The sequence below is a fragment of the Eulemur rufifrons genome, chromosome 3 (genome assembly GCF_041146395.1).
Source record: "Eulemur rufifrons isolate Redbay chromosome 3, OSU_ERuf_1, whole genome shotgun sequence".
NCBI lineage: Eukaryota > Metazoa > Chordata > Mammalia > Primates > Lemuridae > Eulemur > Eulemur rufifrons.
The window spans coordinates 91786497-91811155 of record NC_090985.1 but is presented as its reverse complement, the minus strand read 5'-3'; the positions used below and the strand labels follow the sequence as shown (position 1 = coordinate 91811155).

General features: G+C 43.6%; 1 protein-coding gene across 1 annotated transcript in view; it reads left to right on the top strand.

Annotated features, from left to right (window-relative positions):
• The window catches only part of CLVS1 (clavesin 1), a 191508-nt gene that overhangs the window by 152454 nt on the left and 14395 nt on the right, over nucleotides 1-24659 (top strand). Inside the window, exons 4-5 of the mRNA XM_069465575.1 lie at nucleotides 2066-2176; nucleotides 5569-5804. Of these exons, the coding sequence (XP_069321676.1) occupies nucleotides 2066-2176; nucleotides 5569-5804 (347 nt within the window). The remainder of the gene's footprint in view (nucleotides 1-2065; nucleotides 2177-5568; nucleotides 5805-24659) is intronic.

The following is a 24659-nucleotide window of genomic DNA, read 5'->3' as shown; positions in this document are numbered from 1 at the left end:
AGCCCACACCTTCGACCCGATGGACTCATCAGCCAGGGCCAGCTAGGGAGAAACAACAGGTGCTCAGCTCTATAATTTCTTCTTTCAACCTCCCCTGCCACAATCAGAAGACAATTTTTGATGTCTTTGATGATTGCAGTTTCATAAACAAAAACTAAGAGTCTCTAGATATTTTCAAAAGGTTAATATTTTATGGTTTCTGTCTACTGTCTCTCAAGTATTGTTTAGAGTTTTATTCCACTCTGTGAACCTAGAAATGTATAGTGTGATAGACATCTATGGAAATAATTAGGACCCTCTCATTGGTCCTACTAAAATGATAGTGAAGCCTTGGTTTTATAAATAAAGACTTTACTCTTGTTCTTTTTCTGCAGCCCCTCAGAGCCCACATTTAGTGTTTGAGATAATGAATTATACTTCTGAATAAGGTGTGAAAAGGGCCCAAAAACAAAGAGGCTAGTGCACAGCACTTACTCCAAAGAAAAAACTTTGGGGAATGGTCTCTTTTCTTATTTTTAAGGAACCAAAGAACTTTTAGATCCTGAACTATACTTAAAAGAAAAAAGATAACCATTTTAAGAGTTTTCACATTTCTAAAATTAGATTTAGAGTACTGAGAGATCATGACAAATGTACAAATTAGAATAAATAATTTATCTACCCCTGTACTTGGTGGTTCCATTAAGTTTTTAAAAATAAAAGAAACACAACAAAAAATAAATTGTCCTGTTTAGCCTTCAAAATATTTAATTCCTTTCTACCCTGTAAAATGTCTAGATAGAGGCAAAAATTATTTTAAGTTTTTCTAATGTCAACCCTTAAGCACAGTTCCATGTACTTACGTTGGAAACTAGGTCTCAGCGTGGAAGACGCCTAGGGATCCTATAGACTCAAAGGGTTCTGAAAAAAGTTAATAACCCTCTTTCCTTGTTACTAAAAAAGACCCGGGCAAGGCGTTTCATACACCCGCAGGGAGCAGCTAGCTGCCTGAACTACTGGCTCAGACACCCTGACTCCCTCCACTTTCATCTGATCCTGCTAACATTTTACAAAGATGTTTGTTGCAGTGAAATTGATTGACAGTGAACTTGGCAATTCAAACAGCCTTTGGATGCTCCTTCTCTTTTAATTCCATTAATAATGATGAACCCAATCTGCTGAAGCCATTCATCAGGAGATCTCAGGACCTGGTCTTGTGGGACTAGCTCAGACTTTCTGGCCAAGGTCCCTTGTTCTTTAGGTCTAGTTCGCACTGAGATAGCTTCCCAGCATCTAAAAATTAAGCTGATATGGATTCCAATGCCCTGATCTGGATTCTAAAATCGGAACCATTTTTTAAGATGCTCTTACTTCCTGATATTTACAAAATGTATTGATCTGCAGCAAAGGAAGTTCCCATTCCCTCAATTAAGGGGACGGACTAGACCATCAATCAATAAGTATTTTTTCCCTGGGACTTACTGTGTGCCCCCAGTGAAGCAGGAGCGAATATTAATACTACAGTCTGTGAAAAAGTTGTGGGCAAACATTATTAGACCTTGGTTGATTCCACAGAGCCCTATCTCCTAAGATCCTTCGAAATCCTTTTCCAGCCACTTCCTACACAGCTAGTGCTCACTCACCCAGAAAGTTCCACTATTATCATGATAATGCCGGTGGAGAGGGTGGAAGGGGGAGAGTGGAAATGGGGATAGAGAGAGAGAGATCTTGTGCTCAGAGCCTGTGGGAACCGCAGCCTTGGTTACCCAATGCAACAAAGAATTCAGACTCCCCCCACTGTCCAGCTGCCCATGCTTCTGAGCCACGTAGGAAGTCACACAGTTGTGATTTGTAAAAGACAGGCCTGGCACCTGTGCACAATTTTTAAGTTGTGGCGTCAAAGGGAGGCAAAGTGAATACCAAAACCTTAACAGCTTGGAAGTAGGTTTCCTTCCTTTCCCCACCGTGAAGCTAGAGCTTCTACCAGCCAGAAGAAACAGGTTGTTCTTTGAGGTTTTGCTCGTGCTGGTCTAGCCTAACCTGCAGTGCTTACTAATTGCTGTGCATTTCTCTCTTTCCACCCCAGGACAGCTTTCCTGCCCGCTTTGGAGGAGTCCACTTTGTCAACCAGCCCTGGTACATTCATGCCCTGTACACGCTTATCAAGCCATTCCTTAAAGATAAGACCAGGAAACGGGTAATGAAAACAAACTCATCATGTAAATTCCAAATGGGGAATGCCTGGGACAATTATGGTGCTCTCCTCTCTCTCTCTCTTTCTCTCTCTCTCTCCCTTATCTTTCACTGTGGTTTTTCTGCAGCCCCTGAGCATTTGAGCCTCAGCTGGAGTTTGCAAATGGCCTGGATTTAATCAATAATTCAGTAGAACTGGGTTATTTGCAGAGTCCCAGTGACAAACTGAAGGAAACTTTGAAGGCATGCAAATACCAGCTGCCCATTTTACTGTAAATGCTTATGGGAAATACTGGGTCCAGCTGCCTCCTATTCATGGAATATTTTAATAGCTAGCATTTTGTCCTGCAAGTGTATTATTGCTATAAAGAATGTTTATAATTTTTTTCTCTCCCATGGCTTTTGGGGAATAAGCACTAGCTCCATCACCTGTAAGGCTGGGTAAGCATTCTTCATTGGAAATAATAATGCTCTTATGAAGATGGCTTTTGAAATCTTCATTACATCATTTGATAGCATTTGAGAAGCCAGCCTCTTCCATCCATCAGAATTGGACTTTTTCATGGCATTCTAACTAGCTGAGTAACTGGACATTCCTTAACCACTCTGAATCTCAATGTCCTCATTTATAAAATGAGTAAACTGACACCCACATCACAGAGTTGTTGGGGTACTTTAATGAGACAGCGTACAAAAGCATGTAGCATGATGCCATTCATGTAGTAGAGACTTAGTGACTTTGATTTCCTTTTGTCATTTAGTTCCTTTTTCTTTTTTTCCCCAACATTACTAAGGTATATTTGACAAATAAAAATTACAGATACTTATGGTATACAATGTAATATTTTATATACATATGCATCGTGAGATGATTACCACAATCAGGCTAATTAACACATCCATCACCTCACACAGTTATGATTCATGTGTGTGTGTGTGTGTGTGTGTGTGTGTGTCTGGTAAGAACACTTAGGATCCACTCTCAGCAAATTTCAAATAAACAGTACAGTGTTATTAACTATAGTCACCATGCTGTACATTAGATCTGCAGAATTTATTCATCCCTCATAACCAAAACTTTGTACCCTTTGACCAACATCTCTCCATTTCCCCCTCTCCCTAGCCCTTGGCAACCACCCTTCTCTCTACTTCTGTGAGTTCAACTCATTTAGATTACACATATAAGTGGGATCACGCACTATTTGTGTTTCTGTGTCTGGCTTACTTTGCTTAACATCATGTTCTCTAGGTTCATCCATGTTGTCAAAAATGATAGAATTTCATTTTTCTTTAAGGCTGAATAGTATTCCATTGTGTGTATATCCCACATTTTCTTTATCCATTCATCTGTTGATGAGCACTTATGTTGCATCCATATCTTGGCTACCATGAATAATGCTACAGCCTTGTTTTTTAGGCTTTCTGATTTCAACTACCTCCTGGCCAGGGTCTTTCTTACAACACCTTACATATGCCCTGACACCCAGGGGACCCAACACTAGGGACGAACTGCAAGTATCCAGGGGGGACTGATGATGTGAGGGACCCTCCCCCACACACACATGCCCTGCAAGGTTCCTAACTCCTAGACCTCACGTGCCTCCAGTCCTAGGGAACATTGCAGTAGGGTATGGAAGGCATAGCTCCCTTGTCCCCAAATAAGTGTGGAACTAGGAATTAGAACTCACCAGCATTAAAGGGCAGAGACATTCTGAGACATTTTGCAATTCATCTGGGGCTCAGGATAGTGCTAAGGACAGAAATGTTCTAGACTGTTCTCAATATGGCTTCAGGCTTTCCAGTGGCTTATTTTTCTACTTAGAACAGAGCCAGTGGGAATTTCTCCCACAAGGGACACTTGCTGCCATGTCATATGAGGGAGTTTCTGGAGCTCTGGGTATAGGACAGAATCTGACAGGTGGAGGGTCCAGCCTCCTGCTTTTGTGTTCCTCTACCCCACGAGACCCCCTGGAGGGAGGGCTAGCCTCAATATCACTCTTTGTCCTTCAACGACTAGATGTGTTGTTTGGGTGGGTACAAATGTTTTCTATAAACGCCAGGGTTGGTATTTAGCTCCAGCGTGTTCAAATATGACAGCACCCCCTGAGAAGTTTTGTAAAAGCCAAAAAAAGTGAATTTCCTTAAAAGATATAATTCTTATTAAAATTCAATCATACCCAACTCTAACCATCAGAAAATGTCCATTGTTTTCTGTAGTACTCCAGTAGTCTTGTGAAGAATCAGCTCTTCTTGTTCCTTTTATCTTTAAAGAATGTCTAAAATCAATACAATAGAATAAGGTAGCAATTGTTTATTATTAAGGTCCTATATTTAAGTATTTTTAAAATCACATTTGTGTGTCATCATGGTTGACTGTGGTATGTGTGTGTATGTGTGTGCATGCATGTATATATAATCGATGGTCCTCTATTTGGGTGCAGCTTATGTGTTACACATAATTACTTCATGCCCGCAACATAACGATGTGTGAGAACTGATGTTATTACCCAAATGCACTTTAAATCATCTTTCAGAGCCAGTTTCTAAATTGCAGTCAGTCAATGCTAATTATCGACTTGTGGCGTATCCACTTTGTGGATTTGTCTGAAAATAACTGTAGTAGAAGGAGGGATTTCTCCCCTGTTTGACCAGTTTCCATCATTATCTATTATATGCTCAGAAGATGCAGACCTGTTTGGGCATTCGTCCCCAGTCCAGACAAAAAAATGGAAAATTGCTGCAAAAATATCCCGCAATAAATTCTCAGGCCATGGTTTTCAACTCCACTGAATGAGAATGGATTAAGCTTCTACCTTGAACCACATCACCCTGGGTGCTAAGAAGAGTTTTTAAAAAGTGAGAAGACACCATCTCTTTCCCTAGATATTCTCTCCCTGTGGGGAAGCAAGACTTAAACATCAGCAGATACCAGAGTTAATGGAGGGTGGGTGAGGAGAACTAGAATGGGCAGGTATCACGAGGACAGATTTGGGAAGAAGCCACAACTCGGCCCAGGCCTGAGAAGGGTGGGACAATTGGGCCAGAAAACACAGGTTGGGGAATGGAGCAGTCTGGGATGCAGGCATGGCTGGGGTTTTAGATGGTCTGCATCACTGGTCCTTTCATCAGCAGGGATAATTAGGAGATGATTGTATGTGTAAATTTGGCCTCACTCTGTTCATAAACTTCATTTTTAATGACTACTAACTTAGCCCCTTTTCTGAGCAATAAATTAACATTTTATGAAGGCTAAGCTATAGTCACAAAATGCATGCCTCTTTAAACACTATGATCACCAGCAGTGTATCCAATTTGTCATTGCTAAATTGTGTATTAGATGAAATACTTGGCCATATGTTTTGGATTTTTTATTGCTAATAATGTTTTTCTTTACAGATTTTCCTGCATGGAAACAATTTAAACAGCCTTCACCAGCTAATACACCCTGAATTTTTGCCCTCTGAATTTGGAGGAACCCTTCCTCCCTATGACATGGGAACTTGGGCCCGGACGTTACTTGGTCCTGACTACAGTGATGAAAATGACTATACTCACACCTCCTATAATGCAATGCATGTGAAACATACATCCTCTAATCTGGAGAGAGAATGCTCACCCAAGCCCATGAAAAGGTAAGGCCTGGGTTATCAGAGCCTCCCAGTCAGAGGTCTGTGCGATTTTTGATTTGGGCCTATTGTGGGTTACATAGTCGAAGACATTTATCAGCACAGAACTTGAATAACATAAATTACAATGCATTCTCAGCTGATTTGACTGGAATTTAAAGCAAATGGGGCTTGGCTGGCCCAGAAATATAGTTGTCCCCATGTGTTAAAGGAATAGTTAGACCTGGCTCATGTCATGATTATAGCCATGGTCTCTAGGGAGTTTGTTAATACATACATAATAGAATGTTGGACCTTTGAGATACACTAGATGGAAAAGCAACCTGCTAGAAAATGTTCCTATCATTCATTCATTTGGAACCATTTATTGAGTATTTACAAGCCTGCAGCACTGATTAGGGACCAGGGGTACAAATATGAATCAGTCATCAAAAGAGCGGAGAAGTGTGCCTCGGGAAAATCTTCCAAGTTAGACTTTGGCAATGTATTTACAAAATAGCAGGTGACATTTGGTCTGAGCTCTAAAGGAGAAAGATCAGCAACCCAGACTTAAAAAACAGAAACAGCATTCCAAGCAGAGGGCAGAGACCAAGGCATGGAGGCATTAGAGTGACAGGATGGTCTGGTGTGGTAAGCAGGTGGGCCAGGGCATGGGGGTGGCAGTCAGCATGGAATAAAGCTCCAAAGACAGATCAATCCAGGTGGTGAAGGCCACTGAGTAGTGTATTCAATGGAATTCCAAGGAAGAGGATTGATTTTTTTATAAATTGATGTACAAATAACATATGAATATTTTATCATTATAAAAATTAAACCTTATTTTTGAGGTTAAAATCCTCTTTGACTACCATCCCTAACCTGGTCCCTCTCCAGTAGTAACCATTCTTATCAGGCCAGGGTGGACCCTTCCATTCTGTTTTCCCCACATAAAAAACATCTAATATTGTGCAATAGTTTGCTAGAGCTGCGATAAAGTACCATAGACTGGATAGCTTTAACTATAGAAAGTTTATTTTCTCACAGTTCTGGAGGCTGGCAGTCCAAGATCAAGGAGTCAGGGCCTTTATCCTTGGCTTGGAGATGTCCATCTTCTCCCTGTGTTCTCCAGGGTCTTCCCTCTGTGTGTCTGTCTGTGTCCTAATCTCCTCTTCTTATAAGGACACCAATCATATTGAATTAAGGTCCACCCATAGGACCATGACCTCATTTTACCTTAATTACCTCTTTAAAGATCCTGTCACCAAATATAGTCACATTCTGAGGTATGGAGATTAGGCCTCCAACATATGAATTTGGGGATTGGGAAGGCAAAACTTCAGCCCACAGTATATTGTATGTCACATCTTTCCATGTCAGTATGCCTAGACATATAAGGGGATGTCAAAAAGTTTGTGGAAATATGTAATTAAAACATAAAATACAAAATATAAACTTTATTTCTTACCATAAGCTCCATCATGTTCAAGACACTTTTGTAAAAGCCATTTCGTCCATCCCTGGAGAACTGAGTCCTGGGAATTTAACCATGTCAATGCAGTCTTTTTAACATTATTAGCTGAAGAAAAATGGGTGCTCTTTGAAGATTATTTAACATTGGGAAACAAAAAGAAGTCAGAAGGAGCCAAATCAGGAGTGTAAGGTGGATGCCTGATGATTTCCCATTGAAACTCTCACAAAATTGCTCTTGTTTGATGAGAGGATTGAGCAGGAGCATTGTCATGGTAAAGGAGGACTCTCTGGTGATGCTCTCCTGGGAATGTTCCTGCTAAAGCTTTGATTAACTTTCTGAAAATACTCCCATAATAAGCAGATATTATCATTATTTGGCTTTCCAGAAAGTCAACAAGGAAATGCTTTGAGCATCCCCCCAAGCCATTGCCATGACCTGTGCTCTTGACTGGTCTGCTTTTGCTTTGACTGGAGCAATGGCAGCTCTTGGTAGTCACTGCTTTGGTTGTGCTTTGTCATCAGGATAGTACTGGTAAAGCCTTGTTTTATCTCCTGTTTCAATTCCTTAAAGAAATGCTTCAGGATCTTGATACCACTTGTTTAAAATTTCCATTGAAAGCTCTGCAGCTGCTCTGGACATGATGATTTTGGTATCCATTCAGTGAAAAGTGTGCTCAACTTTAATTTTTCAGTCAAATTTGTTTAAGCAGAACCACTTGAGATGTCTACGGTGGTGGCTTTTGTTTGTGCTGTTAATCATCAGTCTTCTTCAATTAAGGCATGAACAAGATTAATTTTTTCTTCACAAATTGATGTGGATGGTCTGCTGCTGCAGGCTTCATCTTCAGTATTGTCTCATCCCTTCTCAAAACAAGTTTTCCACTGGTATAAATTGCTGATATCTTTGGGGTATTGTTCCCATAAATGTTTCATACAGCAACAATGATTTCACCATTCTTCTATCCAACCTTCATCATAAATTTGATGTTTGTTCTTGCTTTGATTTTAGCAGAATTCATGTTGCTCTGACAGGGGCTTTTGTGAAACTGGTGTCTTACCCTTCTTAGTGCTTCAAACTAGATCCTGTTCAGACATATTATAACAATTTTTTTGACTTTATTTGGCACACAAAAAATTTCAAACTCCAAGCATTTTTCATGAACTTTTTGAAGGCCCCTCATATCTCATATTTTTAATACTGCATAGTATTTCAGAACGTGGATATACCACAGTTTAGCAATCTCCACATTGGTGGACATTTCTGTTTTCGAGTTTTTTTCTCTATTTCAAACGAGGATCAATAAGTGTCTGTGGTATGACTTCTTCATTCTCCTAGGAAGGTTCCTCTGGGTAGACTCAGAAACCTGTGATTGCTGGATCAAAAGGTATTTGCATTGTAAGTTCCAGTTCACACTGCCTAGAGGTCCTCCAGAATGACTACACCAATTGACACTCTCACCAGCTGCATGTGAAAATCTTCTCCAGATGCTGGAAAAACACTTGCTATTACCAAACTTTAATTCTAATGATAATCCTGTGGTGAGGAAACACTGTGTCATTTTTGTTTTCATCTATATTTCCTCACCAGACATCAGCAAGCAGAGAAATGACATAAATTCTGGGTTGTATAGGGATGTTGGAGTTAGCAGGGAAATGGTTTGTGGAGCAGAGATTAAAAGCCATCAGAAGGCTGATGTGGGGGCTCTCAGATGGAAAGACGACAGTCAGAACTAACACCAAAGCAGAGGAAGATGGGCCCCATGCTGGTGATATTGGGATAGGGAAAAGGAGGAGTATCAGCGTTCAAGTCTCCTTGGGGTGCCTGGGCATCTGTTGATGTTCTGAATCAAGAGAGAGCTCGAGGACGAGTGTCTCCGCACTCCTTGTCCAGTTGTGAACATAGCACACAAGTGTCTGGGAGGCCTTTTGTGTTGGGACTGGAGGAGTCTGGAAATTTATTTATTTCCAGGTTAGTAATTAGTGTTCTCTAGGAAGTGTTGGTCATGGTAGCTGAGAGGTTGGCTTGTGTCTCTCCAGTGAAGGGACTGAACTTACTGGTACTGATGGTATTCTCTGGCCCCGGTTCTGACCCACTTTCAGTCCAGATGACAGCACAATGACAATAATGGCAACAAGTCGTGCCACTGAGTACTGGATATGTTCCAGGCATGTTCTGAGCTCTTTACCTACATTAACTCTCTTAATTCTCACCATAACTGTATGAGAAATGTACTATTGGTATTCCCATTTCACACATGATGAAACTGAGACTCAGAGAGGTTAAACAACCATCTAAGGTCACACAGCATGTAAATGGCCGAGTTGGCTCAGAGCTCTGTGTTTGTACCCACTATAAGACACAGCATGCTACTTTCTCTTCCTCACACTTTGAATCCTCTGCTGTCTCTCTCTAGTCACTCCATGGGCAGGGACAGGGACACCTTGGGTGCTTGTTCCTACTAATCTTTAGAGAATTTTAGATAAGGCCATCATACCTTCATAGATATCTAAACTTCCAAAGTCAAGTGGCATAAAACAGAAATTTGCCTCTTTTTTCCAGGTGACCAGTCACAGCATTACATCTGTTTTTAGTGAACAGACATGTCCTACCTCCAAGCTGCACCTCCGAGTTAATATTTAGGGTCAACAGGGGTGACAGCTTCCACTATTAGATTGTGATTTCTGGAGGGAAAAGACTTTGTCTAACTCTTAGTCATCTTACTCCTCCCCAAGAATCCAATTCAATGTCCAACACATGGCAGACACAGCAGACACCTGTCCATGCTAGATGAATACAGGCACATCTCAGGGATACTACGGGCTCATTTCTAGCCACTGCAATAAAGCAAATATCACAATAAGGTGAGTCACATGCATGTTTTGGTTTCCCAGCACATACTAAAGTTATGTTTATACTATACGGTGGTTTATTAAGTGCAAAACAGCATGTCTAAAAATGTACATACCTTAATTAAAAACACGTTATTGCTAAAAAATTTGTTTATTGCTAAAACAATCATCTGAGCCATCAGCATGTCATAGTCAGTTCCCAGAGGGAAAGAGCCAATTTCCACCCCTGTCCCCATCTTTAATAAGGCTCTCACAGATCCTGCTGATAGGAACTTACATCCTAGTAAGGGAGAGAACACGCACAAACAACTACCACGCAGAATAGGAGACTTGCTACAAAGGAGGAGCCTGCCGCACTGTTCTGAGGCAGCGTCACTAATTTCAGCCAGGACGACTCTCAGAGTAGTTCCACAGAGGAAGGCCTGGCAAACCTGGGCTTTGGAAGATAAGTACTTTCCTTTAGCTATGGGAGCCAAAATGTAAGACTAGCTGGCCGGAGAAGCTAGCAATTGTGTACACATCTCATTTCCCCCACCAAGGCCACCAAGGTATCCCGTCCACTCCTGTCCTTTGTGACAATATTCTCGACCCTTGCCTGGGGATTTCAGGCCACAGCAGGATGGGCAGAGATACTGGCCGGGAGGGACTGGCCCTGTTGTTGGCGTGTGTCTGCTGGCAGGTGCCTTACTGACCAGGAGCAGAGCAGCCGTCATTCATTGTATATTTTTGACCCCTCAGAACCCACAGGGTTGTGGGAAAATTGGAAACAGAATTGGAGAAGACTTTATAGGTCATCTTTTCCAGTTTCCCAGCAGATAGAGTGGTCTATTCCCCAGCACAGACTGTCAGCCAGCCTCAGCTTGCACTGGCCAGAGAGGGCAGGCAGCTTCTGGGCCAGTGTGTCCCCTGTGACATGGTGTTGTTGTTAGAAAGTGCCTCTTTATTCCGAGCCAGATGACAAGGGTCTGTCTTCTGGGCAGCGCTGTAATTTCCAGTGGGTGCACGTCGCCTATTGTCCTGAGCCCTGCATAGTTCCCAACACGCCTCAGGTCCATCTGGAGTTAAGTGGATTGTCCCTGGGACCTGATCACTTTTATAATGTGGCTTCTGAGCACAAGTGGCCACCGCATTCCAAAGTACTCTTGAGCGATGCTTTCTGGTGCACACGCAGAGTGAAAGCCGAGAAGCCTGAAACTCTCAGCTGATAAGTGGTTCTAACAAGCTCTATTTTCTCTCCAGATAATTGTAGCTCAACCCTGAAGCAGTAAAACTTTTTAAAAAGCAAGATAGATTTAGATAAAAATTTCTCTAAACAGATTATTTCAATATTTTTTTTTCTTTAATACAGTGATGCCTTGGTGAGCTATTGAGGTATGTAGCGTTCTCTGCTCTGATTCTAAATAACCTTAAGTTTGTATTTTTAACTTTTTATTATTGTTTCTTATTTTATTTTTTAGGAGTCCATTTCCTTCCTCCCACACTATCAGTTGTTCTTTCTGTTCTTAGGAGTACGTGTCTGTAGCATCCTGTTTTCTCCTAATTCACTACTTGAATATGTTTTAAGTTTGGACAGTAGGTAGCCAAATTTAAAACTCTCCAACAAAGAACAGTAAATAAGTTTTGTATTAATTATGATTAATTTTGTTGCAAATAAGAGAAATCCCCGAACGAGCTACATTAGGCAAAAAGGAACATTTATTATTGCATATGAGATGTCTCAAGGTCAGGCGGCTGCAGCGATGTGATTCCAGCGGCTCAGTGGTGACCACGAGAACCCAGGTTTCCCCACTGTGTCCAGCACAACTGGAGCCTTCTCAGGCAGGAGTCTACCTCCGATTCTCACGGTGGGGGTGGCAGAGCCTAAACAAAAGGGGCTCTTGCCAGCTAAGAAGGGAGAGGAAATGGCGTAGAGCAGCAGTCCCCCACCTTTTTGGCACCAGGGACCGGTTTCATGGAAGACAATTTTTCCACAGACCGGGAAGGGGGATGGGGAGGATAGTTTTGGGATGATTCAAGCACATTACATTTATTGTACAGTCAAACCTCTCTGCTGATGATAATCTGTATTTGCAGCCGCTCCCCAGCACTAGCATCACTGCCTCAGCTCCGCCTCAGATCATCAGGCGTTAGACTCTCATAAGGAGCTGCAACCTACATCCCTCGCAGGCACAGTTTACAGTAGGGTTCATGCTCCTATGAGAATCTAATGCCACTGCTGATCTGACAGGAGGCGGAGCTCAGTGATGTGAGCAATGGGGAGCAGCTGTAAATACAGATGAAGCTTCACTTGCTCACCTGCCACTCACTTCTTGTTGTGTAGCCTGTTTCCTAACAGATCACAGACTGGTATCGCTCTGTGGCCTGGGGTTAGGGGACCACAGATGTAGAGTTGTGAACCAGCAGGCCTGCTACAGGTGTATTTAGGAGTGCAGGCCTGAAATTTCTGCCTCGGGAAGTAAGTGCATGATTTTTTAATCTGTGTAGATTTTGTGACATCTCTTTTCATGATTAGACCATAGATATTAATTACATCCTAGTTCTAGCCTTTATTACTGATAAAGTAATTAAAATGGCTATAGATGCTATTATAAAGGGATATGTCTGCACACACAGAAACACCATCTTGAAGTAAGTACTGGTGAATGATTAGCCACTTCGGGAGAGCTTTTCAAATATATGTACATACACATACATCTATACACATCATTTCCTAAAGATTACTGGTGGTAAGCCTCATGTAAATTTTAGCTTGTAATTTTGATTCAGACTGAGAAACCTGAGTCATTCCCCCAAACTGAAGGCATCTAGATGCAGATTATTCATCCAGAGATAGAAGTTTGGGGAACCATACTCATGACATGCAACGCTCAGGAGAAGGTTATGGCTGGTGCTCTTGAAACATGTTAGAGATCACAGATTGCTCTCAGGTGCATTACTTCATTCTCTCATTGGTTTCTTTTCATCTTAGTCTGTCCTGATGGCAGCTACAGACAACAGACATGATGATGTCTAGGAAATAAAGAGTATCTTTCCTGATATTTTTGGGCAAAAATAAAAGGGAGGACCTTGAAGAGCCAGGCTTTGTGCTGCCTGTGGACCCCTTGCCGTGGGCAGGGACAGGGCATGTGGCCACCCTGGTGGAGGGCAGGGTGCAATCCAGGACTACACAGGATTAGTACAGGCAGGGGGTGGGTGGCCTCCTAGAGGAGAGGCGTGGATCACATCAGAAGTGTGTGTCCCCACCATGCAGTGATGGCAGGTGGCTCCTGCCAGGGCCGTCAGCAAAAGGAAGTGTGGATCTTAGGCCATCCTCTCGTTGAGCTTGCATAGGTTTCTCTTTGTTATACCACGGCAAACAGCCTCTGTTTGCAATCTAAACTGTCTCGACAAAAATTTTATATAAAATTTTGTATAAAATACATTTTATCATTCTCCTTATTATCAAGGGCTTTTAAAATTTTAGATCTGGAGGGAGTCCTTAGAGGTCATCTAGGGGTCATCAGAATTTCTAACACTAAGGACCTTGTCTGTCATCCCCCACGTGGTGTATGTGTGTGTGTGTGCTTGTGTGCGTGTGTGTGTGTGTGTGTGTGTGTGTTGAAAGATGTTGGCTACTGAGGACATTGCATTAATTAAGTAATCACAAATTCATGCTGCCACAATGTAATCAGTGTTACTTCACAAAATTATTCTAAGATCTTGAATTTTAATAAAAACGAAGTTACTTAATGCTAATCTAAATTTTAGTCTCATAGATGGTAAATGCGAAGTTTTCATAAAGTCTTATGAAACAGTAACGACAATGTAAAAATACCTGCTCCATCCTTTCCCCCATTGCTACTTCTGTGAAACAGCTGGAACAAAAGTTGAAGCCCCCTAACATTGAGTCTGAGGATTTTTTCTTTGCAATCACACTGCTTCTTCCAAAGCTTGGTGTCTTGTACACAGCAGATGTTCCACACATATTTAATATTTTAGTTTAAAAAAATATAAGCGTGTGGTGCAGAGATGTGCCCTTTTTACACTGGTACCAAGATTTTAGAAAATGTTTTTCTTCCTCCAGTTATCCTAGCTAAGATCCTAAAAAGTCCTGCAGGGAAAAGAGCTGCATTACCAAACCTATTTTATCCCAGGAGTCTTTCTGGGTGGAACAGCTGTTAACATCTCACCCCATACTTGTCTCCCAGAGACTAGAGTATGGAACACACTGCTCTGGTGACTGAACGGGAAAACCAGGAAGCTGATTTAGGTTCATGGAAACCCAAGTAGGCTGAACCCTGACTGACAATTCCCATCTTCATGGTTTCCTCGAGGCCCCTCCTGGTGTGCTCAGACTCATCTGCATTTCTGTCTGGGCTCAGTCTGGCATCCCCGCTATTATATAAGCAAAAGGATTATTTTTTTAAAAATATACTATCTGGTATTTTAACCTCATTCAGCTCATGAATTTACCGAATAAGCGTTCATGTCTCAGCACTAAAAGAGAAACCCCAGCCTAATGACAGAGGAGCCATGGCTCCTTCTTGGAAGTCTAGAGATTACCATGGGCAGAAAAGCACATTTTGGCTTCCCTTGTGCTGCAAGAGAGCTGAATGGAGCCCGGTACCTCCACCTTTCGAGGTGCCAGCCTCTGCGTGTGACACAGCCACAGCAGCTACTGAGGTCAAATGGAGTCAGTTTGAGGAAAAGGAGAGCCAGAGTGACTCTGGAGAGTCCCAGAGAGGTGTTCTAATATGTGTAGGATCTGAGGCAGAGAGCAGTGGTCATGCCCACCCCAACCGTGTCTATTCAACAAATATTTAGTGAGCATTTCCTCTGGGCTGAGATCACATGCTCCTGTGTTTCATGAAATCAAAAAACTGTGTCAGCAAAGTGACAACATTGCACTGCTCCTACGGAAGATCACAAATATAACATTTTGGTTATTAATCCTGTACTGACTTCCTAAGTTGACATGACATAGCTGTGACTCCACTGCCTTTGGTGGGCATTTAGATTTAAAGATATTTGTTCCCAGTATTTTTTTTTTTTTTTTTAAACCATATGATAACACCATTTGTATAAAGTCGAAACCCAATTCTTACAAATTCTAGGAATCCTGAGGTAAGTTGTTGGTACAGCCTGATCATAAAGTTAAACCTTTAGTACTTATCAAGGATCCAGAAAAATATTCACAGAGAAGGAAGCCTGAAAGATCCTAGCCGCATCTCCAATTGCATCTGCAAAGAACAGCCACAACTTTCAGAGAAATGACTCAATCTAGTCTTGTATGGAAGGGCCAAAGCTTTTAAGCCAGCTGTGCCATGGAAGGCTACTTTTGATTCTTTTGGTCAAATACCTTCCTCCTTACAGTCCCTAAACACCCTTCCTAGAGCCCACATGGAAGAAGTGAGAAGACGTCATGAAGATAAGCAAACCGTATGATTTGGGCAGGGAGAGAAGGAAGATTGCCTGGATTGAGTTCAAATTTCTGAGCCAGAAAGAAATTTTAGGCCATATTTTCCCACTTGGTCCCTGCCTAGATGGTAAAAGTCAGTTTAACTGTTCTCAGCTGTCAGTAGAACTGGCCATGACCTTGGTGATCTTTCAGCATGAAGTCCTCTTTTTGGAGGGTGAACATGTGCATCTGCTGGATAACTACTCATTTCCAGCAGATGTAAGACATCATCATGAAATACCACCCATATGACAAGAATGAGGGGTGGCACTGTGGGAACAGGAGGACCCTTGTTTTCTGAGCAGCCAGGGCAAAGGGTCCATTTCACTGTGTGGCCCAGGGACAGATGTCCCATATGGCCGTCTCATTCAATAACACTATATAATGCATCATTTCTTCACGAACGAACCACAACTTTCACTGTCCTCTAAGTTGCCTGGTGTCTGGTGTCCAGCTCCAACGTGATTGAACTTCTTAGTTTTGGGGTACCACTGCTACTCAGGCAGCTGATGCCTGAGATATCGTCACCTCTAGAAGCCAAGACTTCTAGGGTAAGCCATAGATGCCTGGTGTTTTATGTTGGTTATTGGATACTGGAGTGTTCCACAGATGCTGAAAGGAATTTGTTAACATTTTTTAAAGAACAAGGAAAATTAACTGCGAAGCCTCACTGTAACTTGTGCATGGGGCTGAGATGGATGTTCTGCTTTCATGCAGCTTTCTTTCCTCTGACGGAATTGAAGGGGGCACCTCCTTACAAGTACATCCTATGTCGCCATGTAACATTGGAGTGACAGAAAATCCATACAAAGGAACTAATCAATAAGAGAATAAATGAGGCTAGTTAAAATGTTGTGTACAGGGGCATATTTTCTCTTCTTTTTAAAGAATAGCATGAAAAATTTTTAGATAAAGAGTTCTAAGCTACCAGCGAAGCAAAGAAAGAGGGTTGAATTTAGAGGGAAATGAACAGATGTACGTGAACTCCCTGGGAGTAGTTTCAAAAGCAAACCCTTTGATTACTCACAGTGTTGTGTTCCGGGGAAGACTGCTGTTTGCTGAAGCACTGTGCTCAGACACAATCACTTGGAGAGGGAGCTATAGCCCAGGCAGGAAAGACAAGGAATGTTTATTTCTTGTGACATATTGCTATTGGTAAACAAACATTTTGCCCTATTCCAATTAAGCCGATGCTGTCTGTGCCCAGCATCTAGCCTGCAATGAATCTCCCTCACAAGCTTTCATGATCATATGGACGAAAACAAATATTTGATGTAATACATGGTAGAAGTCTCTGCACAATATCATTCTTAAAAACATTGTGTGGCTCGCATAGATTGTTCGAGTTCCTTTTTAGGTTTAGGCAAACTTTGTTGTAGATATCAGTTGAGTTTAAGATGTCCAAACTGTGGTATTTGAGTTTTTGCAAAGGCTATAAATGAGCATTGTCAAACTTTTGAGGCTTTCATGGGAGACTCCTTCCCTGCCCCACTGACAACGCACCTGTTGGGTCCCGGACTGGCCCCCTCACTGTCCCCTGCAGCTCTTCAAGGTGGGCCCAGAGCGCCATGTTCAGGGTTTCCCATCCTAACCCTGGCCTGCTTGCTTCAGCTCTGTGAGATTGAGGCCGTGCTTACACTTTTCTTTTGCTCTCTGTTTTTATTTTCCAATCTGCTCGTTTTCTTCCATTGATTAGTTTAATTATAAAACCCTGGGCAAGTCCCTCAGCCTCTCTGAGTCTCAGCTTCCTTGACTACAAAGTGTATGTGAGGATCCGCGTGAGCTCAAGGTTGCTGCTGGGGTCAGAGGGCAACAGGGTGGGAAAGCCATGGACAGAGCACCGCGGAAAAACAGTGTGATGGCTCTTACCTTTTTTGTGCAGCATTGTGCGTAAGGACTGCCCTTTTGTTACAGTTTTTATTTCTTCCCAAACAAAAGTTTCTCACTCAAAACAAAAATTCCCAGCCCTGTAACGGAGACGTAGGTAATGATTAGGCATGGTGGCTTGAAGGGAGATGCTTTGAGTTCCTCATCAGAAGTCAGAACTGCACTGCCCAGTTCCCTCTTCTCTGCCTTAATTTATGCGTAGGGCCAGTGTAGGGTCTTTTGTACCCTGGGAGCCCTGCACCCAGAATGTGGCCAGGCGCCGTGGGTGCAGGGCACAAAGGCCGAGCCCAGGAGAGGGGGCAGTTAGCAACACAGCCCCCGCCTCTCTTCCCCTCGGTCTGCCAAGAGGACCTTGTCTTCACAGGAGCCTTCGGTTCCCACTCACCTCCCCTGTCCCAGGTCCCCAGCGAAGCCTGCCCTCTGGCCTAGATGACGACTACATCTTTCCTGGTCTTTACCAGTGTTGCTCCTGCTCTGACTCACAGATCTACATTGTTACCCTGTGCTCTTGAGTGTCATCTTCACATTCATGATGATGCCACGTCTCCACCTAACGCTCTCCAAAGGCTTCCCACCATCCTCCTGCGTCACCTGGGGGCTGCTCGCCTTCACACAGGCCCTCCCTGGTGCACTCAGCCTGGCCACGCTGCCTTCGCCCTTCCTTCAGTGTGCAGGGCTGCTTCCTGCTCTGGGACTGCCTTGCCCTGGACGCTCCTCCCTCGCTCATGGCCAGCACCTTGTCCGTCAGGTCTGGTTCATACGTCCAGGCCCCCGGGGGGACGTTCTTCACCTTCCCTGTGCCCCTGAGCCCCTCCCTGCCCATCCTGCTGTGTCTAGCGCCAAACTCTGTTTTTGTCTTAGTAGGGACCACAGTTCTGTAATTCTGTGCCTGTTGGTAGTAAATCTCCCTTGCGTAGAGTACGTGTCCTCCGAGGGTTGGACTGTGCCGTTTTCCTCACCGTCAGGGGCCTGTGCTTCACCCATTCCCCTGGTGTATAATAGGTGCTCACTACATAGTTTCTGGGGTGGAGAAGGAAAGAGGGAGGGATAAGGGAGGGAGAACAAGGGAAATTTAAAAGAAAGGGGGAGGAAAGAACAAAGGAAGAAAAGAAGGAAAAGTTGTGTGGCAGTAAATGCTGTTAGGAGCATTTTATTCTGCAGAGTGATGAGGAAGATACCATCAGCCATCCGTCATGGCACAAGACAGCAGCACCGTCTTTGCAATCAACATTGGATGAGAATTTAGCATCGTCTTGAAGGTTGTTGATAAGCAACTCTCAGGCTTATTTCTCTCAGTTTCTGAATTTCTGTTAACAATTAATATTTATGATACTTATATTTTTGAAAATTGTATTCATTTATTCAATATTTATTGTCTACTAAGTGCTAGGATATAAAAAGCATAGAGGGCAATTAAAAGAACAGAATCTGGAATGGGATTTTATGGGTTCAAATTAGTAGCTGTGTGACCAGAGTAGCTATCTCTCTGTGACCCAGTTTTCCTCTCTATAAAACAGGTAATAATAGCTCTGCCTTATCATTGTGCTGTGAGGCTTAAATGAAGTAAGTGCAAGTGCTGCCTGCCGAGGACAGTGTGGTCAACGGGGGGTTAACGGGGCAGACGCTGCTCCTGCGGTGCCCCCGAATCCCTCCACGGTCCAGGAAGGGAGACAGACTTTAAGCACAGTATTAATACCATTTAAACAGCTCTTTCATGATCCTCATGTTTTGAAAAATTACAATGTACCATGAGGGTGCAGATGCATGGGGAGGGTCCTAACCTGACTCGGGTAGGAGTCAGAAAGAGCTTTCCTGAGAAAGTCACATGCAAGCTGAGACTTGGAGGATGAGAAAAAGTTCCCCAGGCGAAAGGGGAGGCGTGGAAATGGGAGCAAATAGCCTGCAGCTGGAAGGGCCAGGCCCAGGGACCTCCATGTTCTATCAATTTGTAAGATGCATTTTTCTTCACAGTAAAAATCCCTGAAATCAGGACATGTCCTACAATTGATAACATCTTAGATCCAGTGAAATTTGGAATTAAAAAAAGAAAAGACCAGAGATGTTGGAGAGTAGAAAGCAAGGGTAAGGCTGGCTGTGCAGACATGCAGGGGCCCACCGTGCCAAGCTCCGTAGGGCAGATAAGGATATTGGATTTTATCCCGTGAGCGGTGGAAAGTTGCAGAAAGGTTTTAAGCAGGGGAGTAAGATAAATAGAGAAGTTTATTAAAAATCTCACTGTGATGTGAGGAGAACAAATTGAGGGCGAGCAGAATAAGTGCAGGGAGACTGTCTGGGGCTGTCATGATAGTGCTTGAGAGAGACCGTGGTCCCTTGGATTGGGGTGCTCAGTGCAGAGGTGGAGAGAAGACGACGGACTCAAAAATAGTGAACAGAATCAACAAGTGATGAGCAAGTGGCCACTGGGATGAAGGTAAGAAGCTTTAGGAGCAACTAGGGACCAGTGCATGTGCAGCTGGATGGACTGTACTCCTGTTTGCCGAGGTGAGGAACTCTGCAAGGAGCTGCTCACCGGGGAGAAGATCGTGAGTTCAGTGTTGGGCATGGTTAGCGTGAGGGCTCGTGTGGCTCCCGTCAGAGCGGTCCTGCAGGATGTTGGACACTCAGTTCTAAAGCTCAGGAGAGAATCCTAGAATGAATATATATATTACAAATTAGGGACTCAAAGGCATAAAGAAGGAATGCAAGGCAAGGGAATGGAGGAGAAGTCCCAGGGAGGACTTGCAGGATGAGAAGAGAGGGATAAGTGCCTGTGTTTTATCTGCAAGAAAGTCCACTATGTGAAGTTCATACAGCACAAGACACCAAGGAGCACTGAGAATGGCAGGGCATAAACCAGATGTGGTGTTGTAAAAGCCAGAGAGATAGAGTGAGGGAGACATTGAGTGTCCTGCTCTATTGACTGCTTCTGTGATGCTGAGTGAGAGGAAGATGGAGAGGCGTCATTGGACATAATGACGGGAAGGCCATTGGCAGCCTTACTGAGAGCTGTGACGGAGTCACGTGGGTGCACGTCAGGATGCAGCAGGTTCAGAAATAGGCAGGAGGTGAAGATCAGAGGAAGAGAACATAAACACTTCTGTGAAGTTCAGCTGTGAAGGTGGAGGAGATATTTGTATATGAAGAGGAGCGTGAGGATCCAAGGGGCTTTATTGTTGTTTTTGTTCTGTTTTTCTTTTATTTCCTCCTATTTTTTCATCGTTGTCTTCCTCTTCTTCATCATCTTCTTTCTGTTTTGTTGAAAACGGGGCTGCTAGGATATTTCAATGCCAATAACAAGGCTCCAGTAAAGAGGGAGAATCTGAAGATGTAGGAGAGGGAACAATTGGTGACACCAAGTGGGTGAGATGGGTCAGGACCCAGGGCCTGAGTGGAGGGGGTTTCTGTCTTGCCAAGAGCAGGAAGTTCCCTTCACAGGAACCAGACACCTGCACCTGTGGTGGCCCAACGCTGGGGAGCTCCCCGGGCTCTGCTGGCTTCCATTTTCCCAGGGAAGTAGGGCAAGCCCGGACAGTGAGACTAGTGTGCAGGAGGATTTTTAGGTAAGGTGGTACAGAGGTGTCTGGGGTGAAATTTGTGGAGAATCAGGGAGGGCTTGAAATGGCGTGGAGGAAACAAAGAAGGTGGAATGCAGTTTCAAGGGCTGGTGTGAGAGGGAATAAAGGTTTATAATGATCTCCATGTTCCTGGGTAGTGGGGTCTGCATTTCTCGGCTGCTCTCCGGCTGACTTGTAGGAGTCATATTGCTGGGGGTCGTCCAGGGCTGGGAATTGATGAAAGGAGCTTAGTGTATGGTCAAGAGAAAGACTGAAGTGCTTGGTGATACAATCTCAGTTTATGGGAAAGGAAGTGAATCTAGGAGGGGCCTCACGCATAGGAGATATGGGTGTTGGCCTGGGAGCGCTGAGTCAGGAGGCAGAGATATTACCAGTTACTCACCAACAGGATCTAAGGGAAAACGTGCAAGCAGCCCATCACCCTGAGCCCTGGCTCTGCAATTTGACATAAAACAAAGAGGATACATGGGGGGACAGTGCCTTTAAGGGGGCCAGAAGGAATAGGAACAAGAACACAGTCAGGGGCCTTCGCTTTGGAAGGAGGAAATGGGACAGGTGGCATGTTTGCCTTTTGCTTGGTTGTATTTCTCATGCCTAGCCCAGAGGCAGGCCAAAATGAATGCCCAGTACATATTCCTTGAGTGCAGAATGAATGAAGGAAATGAACAAAGAGAAGGCAATGTTAATAAAAATATTCTTGTAAGAACTTACCTAACTAGGGTATACCCTGGTTAGTCTTCAGGGTTTGACTAAAATCATAGTTCAGGCTACCGACCGGGATATTTTATTGTAAAATCTGACTTTTATGTAAAACTTTGAAAATGACCTTTAATTTGAACCAAAGTAAAACAATGATCCAATTTGAATCTCAGTGCTCCCTCGGGCAGCTTAAATTGTAGCTCTAAGACACCTTTGCAGTTGAATAATGAACTGCGGTGTTGAAATGGAGGAGCTGAGAAGTAACTGGATCAGAGATAGAAAGGGATCAGCGAATTCTCGCTCCGGGTGGCAGACGGAACGAGGGGGGTAACTGGCCCCTCCACAGACGCATCGCATTGCTGGACACTCATCGTGGCGGAGACGCATCCTCCCTAAACACCGTGACCCACTTTCCCCAGGGCCCACCGCGTCACCTGGATTCATTTGCTTCCCAGCACTGACACTTTCCTAAACGTGCCATCTGCTTGTGTGTTTGTTCATGGTCCATGTCCACTCCCACCAGCTCTGCAAAGAGGGCCTTATCTGCTCGGTGCAGTCCTGTGGCCTGGCACCTAGACTAATATGCCCAGCACTAAGAGGGGCTTCATAAATATTTGTTGATTCCATAATGCACAATTCTGACTCACCTGGGATATTTCCTACCTGTGTGCGAGCTGTTGATTGCTCTAGAGCAAAGCTTTGAAAATTTTAATGTGCACACAAAGCACTGAGATCATGTTAAAATGCAGATTCTGGTCTGGAGTGGGCCTGGGAATCTGCATCTCTAACCAGCTCCCAGGCCTGCCCATGCTGCTGGCCTGGGGACCACGCTTTGAGTGGCAAGGTCCTAGAGCGTAGTCATCTCCCACATGCCACACTGCATTGCAGATGTTCCCTGGACTCGTTCAGAGGGTTCTTGAAAACTGAGCCACTCAAGTATTGAGAATTTAAATATATATATATTTAAACTAGATAAAAATGGGCTATAATCCTTGTGTTATAGATAGAGTGCCTAAGGGACAGAGCAGTTAAATGACTTACCCCAGATCATCAAGCTGGTAGGTGGCAAAATATTTTAAGCTCAGTCCTCCTCATTCCAAGTAAAATGCTGTCTCCTATATCACATTTGTTTTCACACTATCTGTGTATTCATATGTTCGTTCATTCATTCTGCAGTGGTTTATGGAGCACCTTCTGTGGGCATTTCCCTTTACTCACACTACCATCTTGAATGTCCATTCCCATCCCTGCCAGCCCTTATGACAGTTGAAAAGCAATTTCCTGGCCGGGCGCGGTGGCTCACGCCTGTAATCCTAGCACTCTGGGAGGCCGAGGCGGGCGGATTGTTTGAGCTCAGGGGTTTAAGACCAACCCGAGCAAGAGCGAGACCCTGTCTCTACTAAAAATGGAAAGAAATTATATGGACAGCTGAAATATATATATAGAAAAATTAGCCGGGCATGGTGGCGCATGCCTGTAGTCCCAGCTACTCGGGAGGCTGAGGCAGTAGGATTGCTTGAGTCTAGGAGTTTGAGGTTGCTGTGAGCTAGGCTGACGCCACGGCACTCTAGCCTGAGCAACAGAGTGAGACCTTGTCTCAAAAAAAAAAAAAAAAAAAAGAAAAGCAACTTCCTTCATCACCCTTTCCATCTTTCCATGCCCTACACTGTTCCCCAGACCCCATCTCGAGTGGGGAAGATTCAGGAGGAAAGTAGATCTTCAGGCTAATCTAGTAATGGCAAAATAGATGCATTTCTATACTGTCATTTGACTAAAAAAACAGAACTATAAAAGGTAGTTTTTATCAAGAACACTAGCTATCCTTTTCAAACTCATCCCGCAGATGAAATGAATGAGAGTCATCAACATTTTCTCAGTCGTTGGCGCCTTCTGGCATTTCTCTACCTGCTTCAGAGCGTCATATTCTAAGTTCCACCAAAGTAACTCCGGGAGGGTGTGCACCCCCGGGTTCAGAGGGAATGTAACAATCAGGGATGCTCTGAAGCGGACTGGCAGCTCTTTGTGCCAGTCTAATGCTAATGAAAGATGACTCTTTTCAAAGCAGGTGGGGTAAGCACCTGCAGTCATTTTCTGTGTTGCTATATTAAGTTATGATTGGTGGTAGGAAAGAACTTTCCAGAAATATCTGCATGTTAGAAATGCATGAATTTAACGCTCCCTCTGACTGTCTCAGAACCCCTGAACCCACATCAAAATGCATGTAGTAGTGCATTCCTCTCTTCGAAACTCAATAAACCTGCACACACCGAATATTGAATGATTGCAAGGACAGTTGACTGGTTAAGATACAGATTGGCCCCTAAAACTTCCGCAGATGTCACACTGACACCTGGGGTTCCTATGAAGGATTTGGGGACAACACACACTAGTTATGACCTTGAATACTCTCACAGTTAGGGTGACTCTGTTTAAAGGAATCATTTGGTAAATTGCTCAGTAAAATTAAGTTTGTAATGTGAATAATCTACTGCTCTGTGTCTATTTTCTGCTGTTAAGTCTTTTCTTTGGCTTTCTGCAAGTGGGTAAGCACGGCTATCTGTGTGTCGGATGAGGCAGAGTATCAGTAGTTTATGCTCAGAAAGATCATACTCAGGGAAGTGTTAGTAAGATGATAAACACTTGCAGTTTATATAATTTCTCCTTCAAAGAGCTTCAAGTACTTTATTAAATCTTTTATCTTTTGTAGCCCTGTGGAGAGTATGGCAACCATTTATCCTCACTTTATGCATAAAAAACTGAGGTGGGTGAGTTAATATGGCAGGAATGCAGAGTTTCATGAAGAGCAATAAACCCTTTTGTGAGTAAATGAAGCAGCCAGTCCAATTGCAGCCGCCAGTTCCCACCGTGACCTTCTCTTCCCCTTCCCGCTCCCCTTCCTTCTCCCCAGGTTCCTGGACTGATTTGTCTTCTGGCAGCTGAACTCTGTTCTCAGTTAACTCTCAT